Source organism: Chenopodium quinoa, unplaced genomic scaffold, assembly GCF_001683475.1.
Source record: "Chenopodium quinoa cultivar QQ74 unplaced genomic scaffold, ASM168347v1, whole genome shotgun sequence".
Classification (NCBI taxonomy): domain Eukaryota; kingdom Viridiplantae; phylum Streptophyta; class Magnoliopsida; order Caryophyllales; family Amaranthaceae; genus Chenopodium; species Chenopodium quinoa.
In genome coordinates, this window is record NW_018742418.1 from 5,069,922 (window position 1) to 5,082,364 (window position 12,443).

At 33.8% G+C, this 12,443-nt stretch overlaps 1 protein-coding gene across 2 annotated transcripts in view; it reads left to right on the plus strand.

The window, feature by feature from the left end:
- LOC110710782 (mannosyl-oligosaccharide glucosidase GCS1-like) overlaps positions 1-12,443 on the plus strand; it is a 15,006-nt gene continuing 2,563 nt past the window's right edge. Inside the window, exons 1-14 of one of the 2 annotated variants that reach the window (XM_021889125.1) lie at positions 1-578; positions 793-866; positions 1,668-1,919; positions 2,694-2,868; positions 3,416-3,502; positions 3,940-4,008; positions 4,147-4,243; positions 5,305-5,387; positions 6,523-6,630; positions 8,165-8,283; positions 8,398-8,505; positions 8,584-8,657; positions 9,898-10,023; positions 11,669-11,736. In XM_021889125.1, the coding sequence (XP_021744817.1) occupies positions 288-578; positions 793-866; positions 1,668-1,919; positions 2,694-2,868; positions 3,416-3,502; positions 3,940-4,008; positions 4,147-4,243; positions 5,305-5,387; positions 6,523-6,630; positions 8,165-8,283; positions 8,398-8,505; positions 8,584-8,657; positions 9,898-10,023; positions 11,669-11,736 (1,731 nt within the window). In that variant the 5' untranslated portion in view covers positions 1-287. Of the gene's footprint in view, positions 579-792; positions 881-1,667; positions 1,920-2,693; positions 2,869-3,415; positions 3,503-3,939; positions 4,009-4,146; positions 4,244-5,304; positions 5,388-6,522; positions 6,631-8,164; positions 8,284-8,397; positions 8,506-8,583; positions 8,658-9,897; positions 10,024-11,668; positions 11,737-12,443 lie in introns of those variants that run through there. The other variant, XM_021889132.1, reaches the window with a different exon arrangement.

Consider the following 12,443-nt stretch of genomic DNA (forward strand, 5'->3'; position numbering starts at 1 on the left):
AGCTAATTCTACAATTTCCTAAAACAAAAAAATAAGTTGAAGCCAATGACGTTTTTGTAGGGTCCAAAATCATTCGTGCTCCTCTCACTCCTGAACAAGCATACAGTTCACTAGTGCCTCTCCAATTCCTATGATCGACAAAATTACTCTCAGCTCTAAACTTCAAGTCAACTCTCTCTCACCTTCAACCTTCATCCTCCATTAATGGAGTCTATCATCTCCAGATAACTTCATCTCCTAATTCTCAGAATTTCAGATTAATCCACCAATATTTTTTAGGGCGTAAAATGACAGGAAATAGTAGAAAAAATGCTCGAAATCGACCTAAACCTTCAATCAATGTTGATGAAGATCATCATCCGATCAACACCGATAAGAAATCAAAGCTTAGGAGAGAGAAAATCAAGCCTCGCAGCATTTCCAAATTACAATTATTGCTCGGTTTCTTCGCAATTTTCGTCTTCGCAATTTCGACGTATTTTGTTTACGCTTATGTCGTGAATTCTACTGATTATGGAAGTCGGAAACCTAGGGTTATCACTCCATTTCCTGCTCCTAAACTCATGGATCTTCCTCAGGTTAGTTTCATTATAATGGAAGATGATATTCAATGGAAAGTTTTAGTTAAAATAAACATTAATTACACCATTCGACGTATGATTTTGTCGTGCATTCATAAAATTAAAGCATAATGTATCGAATACTTGTATGCAATTATGCGTTTAATTTTTCTAAGTTTATGTTTATTATTAATTGAAATTTGAGGATATGAATTTGTTTTGTTGATTATAGTTTCAAGGCGAACACAAGGAAAGTTTGTATTGGGGAACTTACCGGCCTCATGTTTATCTTGGCATTCGAGCAAGGTTAGTTAGTACTGGTATGATTTATACTCTTTGTTTAGTTATCCGCTTCTAATATCGACTATCCGCTAATTGCCTAACAGAGCCAATGTATGATTTGTTAGCCAAGGTTAGTTAGTACTGGTATGATTTATACTCTTTGTTTAGTAATCCGCTAATACTATCGACTATCCGCTAAATCCCAAACAGAACCAATGTATGATTTGTTAGCCTTATACTCTAATACTCTTATCATATTGAATATTGATATGACAAAAGTGTGTCAATAGCTTGTACGGAGTAATGTATACTTCATGTTAATGGAATAGTATGTGAATTTACATTATCAACGCAATTTTAGTTTAGTTTTGTCGGACATTTGAATTTGTAGAAATGCCTTATATTTTGAAACTCAATGAATACTTGCGAATTATGACTATACGAGTAGTATTTATTAAGACGATGGATTATTGTTCATATGATTATTGATAGTCATAATTGTGATGGATGAATTGATTAGAGCTTTGAAGGATTAAATTGTTAGGTTGAATAAGTTTTCATCAACTTATCAATGAAGTCTCGGGATTCTTGGCTAAGTAATTACTAGCTAGGACAAACTTTGGTTTATTAGATACTAAGTTCAAATGGCTCATTCCCTGTTTTATGCTTATTTTTGTTTTTTTTTTTTGGTATGTGTTTTAGCTAGGACTACTTGTCCTTTCTGTTGGATTGGTCATTTGACGTATTATTAAAATTTTACTTGAATGTTAAGTTTTGATTTTGCATGTGAAATTGTGAGTGATAATAACTGGTTGTTAATGGCAGGACTCCGCAGTCACTGATTGCGGGATTAATGTGGATTGGTGTCAAGGATGGACAGTATGTCATGCGGCATGTCTGCCAAGATTCCGATAACCTTAACACTTATGGTTGGACTCATCACAATGGGCGAGATTATGGAAGGCAGCTGATAGTTGATCAGGGGCTAACCTTGGAGACCAGTTTCTTAAAATTGAGAGAAAAAGGCAATGGTTATGGAGGGGATTGGGCTGTTCGAATTGATTTGCAGAGCAAGAAGTAAATGTTCTCATCTGGTTATGGCTGCTTGCTTAAGAAGTATGCTAATTTAGCTTTGCTATTAAAGTATGTTGGATTGGTTTGCAAAATTGAGTTGAAATAGCTAATTGATCTGACCCAGATAAATTTTTATCTACTCAACTTGTATGAATCTATTGATGGTAAGCTGGCAACCAATTATTTTGGTTCAAACTTCAAAGACCTGATCCGATGTGTAGTTGATGTAAACAAAAAAAAAAAAAAAAATGAAAATTTAAATAAATAAATAAATAAAATTATCTAGACTAGAAAATTTGGCAAATGTGTTTCTCTGCAAATCTTAATCTTATGGTATTTTTTGGCTGCATATGTATTGGTTGAGAGGTGAGAAAAAATATTGATATTGCACAATGTTTCATTTGAGTTGAGGAAATGTCTGGGAAAGTCAGAAAGATACTGATTTCTTTCATCCTAACACGGATAGGAAATAATCCCCTGTCTATGCTTCCCGAGTTCTTGTCCTGTAGTTATTGTTTGAATCCCTTGATACTTAACAAACTTTTTTTTTTTTTTTTTTTTGTTCTAATATTTTTTTTTATGTTTCTTTAGTCTTTACAGTTTCAGTATTTTCTTTATTTGCAAGTGTAGTTTGTGAATCATATAATTCTTTGCCAGTTCCAATTGTGAGTGTGTTCTGTACATGACTTTTTAACAAGGGTCGCCTATTCTAAAGAATTTAATTTCTTTGCATCTAATCCATGACTTGTATTATTCACATTCATATTTGGGACACAGGTCGGGCTCAGATGAGGACAGTTGGGGAACTGGTCATTTTTTCTTCTATATGGCTGATGAAGGTGGACATGCCATCAGCATGAGTAGAGATGTTTTAGATGTTCGTGAAAGCTCATTACTGGCATCAGGATCACGAAGTGACGTTGGAGGCTGGCAGTTGCATCTAGAATCAGCTGTATGTTATCATATGGTTTAGATTATGTTTGGATATGCTACTTTTTTTATTTCCTTTTTGGTTTAGCCTGTTGTGACTTTATTCTATGCATGCATTATAGTTTCCATTCTGTATTACTATTACTATTCCGTGCTTCACATGGCTAGTTTTCTGATACTCTTATGCTAAAAAGCAGGATATGGACCTTTTTCATACCTGAAATTCTTCTTTATGCATTGGTTTTTGAATGGATTTTCCAACCTTTACTATATTTGGCAGTTGTTAGAAGATCTCTCAAGCTTAAACCATGCGGCTCTTAATTTTCCGTGGCAACATTCTTGTGTTGTTATTTCATGATCCTTACCTCCTGCTTGTTTGATGTACTTTATATTTGGTCATTAAAGGTCTTATCAGCTTCATGAAATTGTTGATTGATGCTTTTGAAAACTATCTGGTTACTTAGCCATTTACATATTTTCATCCTTTTTGTGTTGCTTTCTAAATGATGTTTTCTCTCTCTACAAAAATTTGTCTCTGAAGTAGTGCTCATCTTTTGTCCTTATGTCAGGACAATCCGGAAATTCATTATTCTGGTTTCAAGACACCACACATACACAACCTGTCTGATCTTGTCCTAGTAACTCTGGCACATCAGGTATGTAATAGGCTTTTCATTGCTCTAAATTATTAATGTGGTGAAATTTGCTTAATCACAGTGGTAGAGTGAATGTTAAGCTGTGAAATTAGTATTGTACATGATTTGTGTTTAGTTAGATGCTGCCTTTAGCTATGAGCTACTTTGTATAGAACTTAGTTTGCTGCTTCTGTGGCCAAGGGATGGTATCCTTCAGTTTTGTAGCATGTAGGTCTTTGAACTCTATTTTAGCACATTGCAAACCTTAAGCACCCACTGAACCACTATGAGGATATCACTTTGCTTGGGCCTTTGATGGTACTGCTTTAGCATCCTCATTTCTTCCCTCAGATGACTGAAGGAAATAGTTATTCATGAAGAGTCAAAGATCTAACATTGTTTCTCACTTGCTATTATCCGAAGAAAAGATGACCGTTGCTTTTGCCTTTATCTTGTAGATCAGAAGGTTTGGCTATCTGCAGCTTCCCGACAATCCAGGTCATTCTCCTAATATTCTCGTGTTTCAGGTAATTTTATGGAATGTGTTGATGTAATATGTTGTGGGAAGTTATATGTTGATTATTTACTGAACTGTGATATAGATTGTTCTGTCAGAAAAAGAATTGCCTGGTTTTTGTTTACTTTAATTTATTTTATTTTTGCAGATTTCTGCAGTGGTTCCTTTCAAAGCAGACTTTGCTTTTGTGTCAGGAACTGACATGAAAACTTCAGGGATAGATGAGCGCATTAGTAGCCTTACAGGTATTTTCTTTATAATTTATAATCTTCTTGCTTCTCTTTTATGCCAACTATTGAATGCTACCACCTACTGATCACACAATTTTCTTTCGACGTATATTGTGAAATGTGAATTAGTGAGTCTTGGTATTTGTTAATGTAGTATCAAAGAAGAAATTATGCATGTTGGATTCTTTTTTAATATATCAAAGGGAAGGTTCTATCTGGTAGCATGATCACTCCATATTACCTATAGGTTTGATATATAAGGCCATGCTTTCGACTTTTGTCTAACTTTGCCACTTATTTGTTATAATCCTTCCTCCAATTAGTGCTGTATTGTTTTTGAGTTTTGAGCTAAGGAGGATCTATATAATGACTAAAGCTTTTCTTATATGATAAATATTGGAAAGATAAATTTCACTTTGTATGAAAAATGTTGTGCGAAGAACACAATTAATTCATTTATTGATGGCAAGGATTATAGAGAAAAGTGGTCAAAGGTTTGTATTGAGTCTTTTTTAATGACATTTTATTGGAATTGTAGAATAACAGTAAAGTTGTTGAAAAATAATTCCTAAGAATTCTAATCAATATCTATAAAGGGACTGAAGGCTTATTCAACACTACTTTTGAAATTAAAGAATCTTGTTGAGATTTTTTTTTTTTTTTAAGCAATACTTTCCATAAGTTATATTTGCACCGTCATGTATACTGATGTATATTTATAGAAGATTTATGGTGATATTCACAAAAGAAATGAAATTAAAATGGTATCTAGGGTGTCCTCAAAAAAAAAAAAAAGGTATCTAGGGCCCCTTTCTTTTTTTTTTTTTTTTTTTTTTTCGTTTTTCGCAGAATGTGGTGTTAAATCAAAAATAAATAAATAACACTTCATATTTTTTCATGAATTCAAAAGTTCCAATTAATATATGTGTTTGTTGAATGTTTGAGGGTTTTAAAAATTGGACGAGTGTTGGATTGACTGCTACGAGAGAAGTGTATTCTACTTATGATATTATTAGTCTTACAAAGTTGCTTATATAATCTGGCAAGTACTGAGGATAAAAGATATGAATTTTCAGGAGAAAACTTGAGCAAACAACTAGTGAAGAAGAAGAATGAATATGATGATAAATTTCAAAGATGCTTCAATTTGAGTGAGAAGGTATCATCACAGTCATTTCTTCTCCTCTTGTTCACTATTTTGAAGTTGGAGTTTTTTCAAAGTATCCTATCATACTTGTCTGCAATATTGCTTGAGCTTTACATTATATCTCCTCTTGCTAGATACAGCTATGCTTATAGTTTCATAAGAGATACATACTTCTCTCTAGAAATATGACCTGAAAACTGAGCTTTGATCTTGATTGAGCCTTGTATACTTTTGGACAGATAATGATCAATCTAATGTTGATCCTTGTTCATGAAATTGAGGAAGATTCTCACTCATATGGTCTTCAGAGTTTGTTCAGATCTGATACAGAATTCTGGATACATTATCCAGTAAAAAATAACATATTGGTTTTACAACAGATCACAGAATTAGGGATGCAGAAATGGAAGACTTCTCTCTCTCTCTCTGTGAAAAATTTAAATTATTTTTCTTCCCTCATGGTCTCCAATCTTACATTCCATATTAATCCTATCCTTTCACATCCTTTACTTCATAGTAAACTGTTAAGCACTCTACCACTATCTCACTAGTTAAATTTTCCCACAAACCCCACTTCTATGATATTTTAGCCCCCCTATATACTTCTTAAAATCTGCGTGGAAGTAGTATGTCACTAAAAAAATAAATAAATAAATGAAGGGACTAATAGAAATACCAAGCACAAGTATCAGGGTTAAATTAGAGTTGGCTATTTGCAAAACACATTTTATGTATGTTAAAAGATTAGCTACTTAGGATTCTCATACCTTAGTATGTATTGAGAACATTGGTTAAAACTATGATATTGTTGAATTCAAATCTAATGTCATACATATTGAAACTTGAAGTCTGCCCACTTTTAGGCTAATATCTTTTTCAAAAGTCTGATCTGTAATGCATGAAAAAAAAAAATCAGATGTGGAAGGTGAACAGAATAAACTCAGGGATTAAGTCTCCAAATCTCTATGATTTCAAATGTTAATTTTTTTGAATGTAAATAAACTAGAAAGATGTCCAAAAGGTGGCGATAAGCAATGGGCAAGTTGAATCCATGTTTTGTTCTCTATTAATAACATTAAAAATTTCTTAAGCTTTTTATTTATTTATTTATTTATTTATTTATTTATTTATTTTCCCGTTTGTTCAGGTTGATTCAGAAGTTATTGTTGTTGGTAAAGCCACAATTGCAAATTTGATCGGTGGCATTGGTTACTTTTACGGGCAATCAAAAATTTCCGTGCCTCAGAATACTGATGTAAGTTAGCTGTCAACACCGTACCTTTGCTTATGGTACGTTTGTTCTTTAAATGTTAAGGATTAGGCAAAAATTCTAGTTCTGAATGTCTTGGGATAGAGATCATGCTATTAAGAGGCCGTTGAAGTTAGGAGATGCTATACTACATGTATCACTACTGGGGACAATGATCATGTAGTTACAATTCCGTTCATATTCAATTTGTTAGAGATAAGGAATATATGCATCTAAGGATGGACTTTAATGCTTGTTGGAATACCTTGGATCATGTACTTTACTATTGCTGTTATGCTTTGGACGTTTTGAAGTTTCCGTGTTCTTAGTGAGAACAAATAACACGTGGTGTAGAGAAAGTGTTTTTGTGGTTTAATATTGTATTGCTGTGCATATTGCTTATATTTATCATTTCATTTATTTTAGTAAAATAGGATTAAAGTAATTTGATATTTCTGCTTTCCTGCCAAAAATGTTTATCTGAAATTTACATACTCACAGTGTTGGGACTTGGAAGTCACAGTTGATGAGGTGGACAATATTAATGAGATAAATGGGTAACTGCATGTTCAGTACTAGGTTATATGCACTATAAAGACACAACAGATAAATTGTCAACTCTCTAATTCCTATTTCCTCTTGACAGATGAGAGAGGTAGACCTCATACAATGTGAAACTGAGGCATGCAGTATATCAGATTAATTATTAATACCACTAACTACACAAATTGACAAATCGGAACAGTATTCACTTTGACATTGGAAGTATGATTCTGTGTGTGTGTGAAATATTCAGAACCTGTATATTGGCTATGAGCAAGCTCATGATGTCGGTGATAAAGACAGCATATATTAACATCATAGAGATCAGGTTTAGTAAAAGACTAGTTGTCAGCAGCAAACAATTTTTCATGTAGTTCTCTGAGAATTTATACATGAATCCTTGTGAGGTTGGGTAGATTTAAATGCAAATTACCTTTTCCTTTACTAGTTAAAGTCTATTGAAAAGATTGTTTCTGAAAGACGTGGAAGAAGAGGGGGGGGGGGGAGTAAAACTCCTTGTCATTTCTCATTTTATCCTGACATTAATGATTCTGTAGAAACCATATATATATATATATATATATATATATACAAGATTCCACCTCAATAACGTACTCCATAGTCCATACCCAGCAACTTTAACTTTCTTATAGTTGCTAAATTTTTTAATAAGCTTGAATCTTATGAAAGCTTGTAAATGATTCACCACTTTCACCTTTAGTAGTCAAATGGTTTCCCTTTCATACTAATTTGATTAAAGTTCATTATAGGAGTTTTCTAGGTTCTCAATATGTCTTAGCTAGTTCCTTTAAACTATGTCGATTGCTTATCGTTGAACGTGCTTATCATTATAGCCATTCTCCTGTCTTGATTCTGTGGTTTCTGAATGCTTACATACATTGCTTACTGGCAAAAATGCTATCAGTGTAAGTCATCTTTTCTTGGGTCATGCCAATGATTTCCAATGTAGTCATGCATACCATCTTTCTTCTTGCAGATAAAGGGTGATGGTTATTTGTTGTACTGGCCAGCAGAGCTCTACACAGCTGTTCCTAGTCGCGGAGTCTTCCCACGGGGATTTTTGTGGGATGAAGGTTTTCATCAGTTACTGATTTGGTAAGACATATGCTGCCTTTTGGGTCTCTACGAATTCAAAGTTTAATCCAATTGTCGCTGTGAATTATGTGACAGTGCTACTCTATTTGTTCATTGATCTGTGTATGATAATAGGCGTTGGGATGTCCGCATTTGCTTGGACAACATTGGCCACTGGTTAGATCTATTGAATATTGATGGTTGGATTCCTCGTGAAATGATTTTGGGTGCTGAAGCTTTAAGGTGACTGAAACATTTTGTTTAGCTACTGTCTTTATCGTTTTCATGAAATTTGTTATTCAACTTGGCCTTTTTCTGCAGCAAAGTCCCTGAAGAATTTGTTCTCCAGCACCCAACTAATGGCAATCCCCCTACATTATTTCTGGCTTTACATGGTACTTTTCTCTGTTGAATCAGCTTATATTTTTAACTACTTAAATGATTTTTGCTTGTTGTGGTCAGTGCATTTCACAACTTTGTTTGCTGAGTTGAAATGATTGGTCATGTCGCTGATCCTATCCTATTGAGATTGAGGGTTTGACATTGTTGTTGATTTCTAAGCTGTTAGATATTACTGCTATTATGTTGCCTATGAACATTGTAAGGTGTTTTGTGCTATGAAGATGTTATGCTACTGTGACAATAAGACTAATTAGCTAAATTTTCAGGCTACAGGTTTTATAGAGTATAATAGTCTAATTCCACAGTTCACAAGTACATCACTAAAAAACTTTGGTATAAGTTTGTATAAATGTAATTATGGATGAATCTTGGCAAGCATAATGCTTGAGTTTGTTATGCGGCTTACAACATTGCCATCAATAAATCTAGTAGATCTTGGGATTTCATGTGATCCTTAAATCTCATTGGTTAATGCTCCATCACTAAAATTTCTTCCAGCTTGTATAATAGAATAAAAGAAGGAAGAGAAATTTATGTAAGCGATAGTAGATTGTAATATTGCTGCTAGAAAATCACCATTCCGATACCCAGATCTTCAAGTGACTGGAGTACTCTTAAAAAATAAACAGAGTCCCTTTTGTGGATGCTTTTCGATTTCTCCTCCCTCCTTTATTCCCTTACTCATTACACTGTTCTCTCTCTGTAACTAGCTTTCTAAAATCTAGATCCTTTGGGTTCCTCTTCTTCTTGCTCAATGCAACGCATAACAGATTCTCAAGTAAAATGAAGTGTACTTTCCATCTAGCCTTTCTCCTGGCTTATTGCGTTGGGTATTTGGATATGAGGCTTGGAATGGGTGGCCTGATCCATCACAGCCTGCCAAATTGTTCCTCTTGCTTGTGTGCTTTTTTCAAATGCACAACATTTATACTGTACACAGTAAGTTTTGGAGTTCTCTAACTGTCTTTTGCTAGAGTTGACTGAGGTTTTTTCATGTGGTAATCATTTGTTGATGAATTCTTCTATCTGAACTGTTAATTATCATTAATATTCTATGAAAGACTATATATGATATTCGTAAGCTCAAAGAACTTTAAAGTATGTCACAGATTGCAGCCATGGTTTTGTAAGAAACAATAAAGGATGCTGTTAAGCTGCACTTGTGGTAGTTAATTGAAGTATCTTACTTATTCATGCGTCCCACTTTCTGAATCTATATGATGCTTCTATCAGATCTGGTCTTTGGCATTAAGATGGGCAAATTCAGTGCAGCTGAAAGCAGTGAGATCTCTTCCTTTTTAGAGCATGCATATATTCGTCTTGATGCATGGTTTAAGTGGTTCAATACATCACAATCAGGTACGTTTCCTTTCTCACCGTCACCCCCCCCCCCCCAAAAAAAAAAAAAAAAAAAACCTCCAAGGAGGGGAACTTGCTGGCATTTAAAAAGAAAACTAGATGTCTATGCTTATTCATGTGACTATGTGATTTGTTGCATACGTATGTATGTGGTGTTTGACATTTAGGCCCCATTCACTTCTCCTTATTTTTGCTGAATTGAAATTATTTTTACTAATTGTCTAGTATATTTCTTCTTTGAAGTTACTGATTGTTGAACTAAAATTATTTTCACTGAACTAAATTATTTTATTGAACTGAAATTATGTTTAGTGAATATTAATTTTTTAAGGTGAGGTGAACAGGGTCTTAGTGGGTTATGAAAGTCAAAGTTAACAGTGATGGGAATGTCAATGATCAAATTGTTCTTGCCAGTAATCTTTACTGAAATTTGCTAAATGTTGCCGTTCCAATTAACAATACGTAATTGATGGGTTTGCATTTCACTGTCTTAGTACTTTAGGAGCAATTGAAGATATTTTTCTTCTTGTATCATGGGGAAATTCAACTGTATTTACTTGATGCTTGTATGTTATCTGTCATATTCTTCAACTCTTTATACTGGATCACTGGTCGACTGGGGTTATACTTAAGATTTTGACTCTTACATAATTGGGTAGCTGATAGGGGTTTTTTTTTTTTTTGGATGTACTCCATCCTTTACGTGAGTATTGGGTTTGCATAGTGCTGATCTTGGGGGCTGAAGAATGATATTTAGAAGAAAATGTTTTTAAATATGCCTTGATCATATATTGAAATTAGGAACATGTATGTCATGAAAGGTAGTGTAAGGCAGGAACATTTGAAAATAACTCCCCGTAGAAAATCACTCAAGAATCTCCCAAAGTTATACTATTTAATAATGTGTTCCTAAACAAGCTTACATGCCACATCATACTATTGTACAAGAGTTGAATCCACAACCTGAAGTTATTCCTGTATTACATGTTATCTTTTGAATCATGGCATTACTGAGATAATTTGGGGCATTGCTTAGTCTCATAAACTAGTTGGTGTATAAAAAAAAAAAAAAAAAAAAAAAAAAGCTTCTACCCTGGTGAACATGTTTGAAGGTGTAATAAACTTTAGCTTTACAATGTGTTTGGATAAAGAAAGGGGAAGGAAAAGAAGGGGAGGGAGGAGAAGAGGAGGGGAGGGAAAGGAAGGGGAGGGAAGAATGGTGAGTTTTCCTTCCAAATCTCTCCATTGTTGGAGGGATCAACTTCCTACAATTTAATCCTTCCATTTCTCTCCCCTCCAATTCCCTTCCTTCCTCATTTGTTATCCAAATGAAAGATACCCCATATCTCCATTTCCCTTCCCTTCCCTTCCTTTCCCTCCATTTCATTCAATCCAAACATACCGTTAATGAATCAAGTACCTTCAGAGTAGTGGTGGAGAGAAGATACCCCTTATCTCCATGTCTTTTTCTGACATACATATTCTTTTTCTTTTTTTTTATTTTTCCTTCTTGTGGATGCTCTTTGTTTGCAATGCAATACATATTATGTTTTTTTTATAAACCTTCTCATCCAATCTAACTTAAGCATTTCTACAGTTCTGCATGCTGTAATATATTGCTCACTATTGCTGTCTTCATTTGCAGGAAAAGACCCAAATAGCTACTTTTGGCATGGTAGAGACAATATTACTGATCGTGAATTGAATCCAAAAGTATGACATATAGTCACTGCTTACACTTTTACTAAATCCGCCTCTCTTTTATTCAAAATTATATTTCCTCCGTTCTTTTTAAATTGCAACGTTGGGAGTCTCATTGGGGTAAATCAACCAATGCATATTTTATACCATTAATATCTTTAATTGTATTTTAGGAAAGTTTTAAAAGTTAAATGTTTTTAAAATATACTTCCTCGGTTTTTTAATACTTACAACACATTTTTATTTTTTACGGTACTTGAGAAAAAGTGGGTCATAGATGATTTACCACACTTAAAATGAGGCTGATAGATTGTTAGGATTATAATTAAGTGGGTCGTGAGCTTTAAATAAGAATAATAGTACAACTCTCACCCAAAAAAAAAAAACAAAAAAAAAAAACACCTTCCAATTGTTAAGTGATGCAAGTGCTGTGACCTCTCCATTTTAGGGAAGTGTTGCAATTATTGAAAACCGGAGGAAGCATATATCTAGATAAATCTAATAAAATCCCACTTGATTATATTTTTCCTAATGTATAAATCACACAAGACGGTCAAAGGAGTGTGTTTGAATAGTGTGAAATTTTAAACATTGCGATTGAAAAACAATAGAAAAAGTGACGTTTGGATTTGCCGTAAAGATATCTTGGATTAGTATCAGATTCTTGTTATTGCATGAGCTTCGCATGTATATTCAGTTCCTAGATAACCGGACCCTTT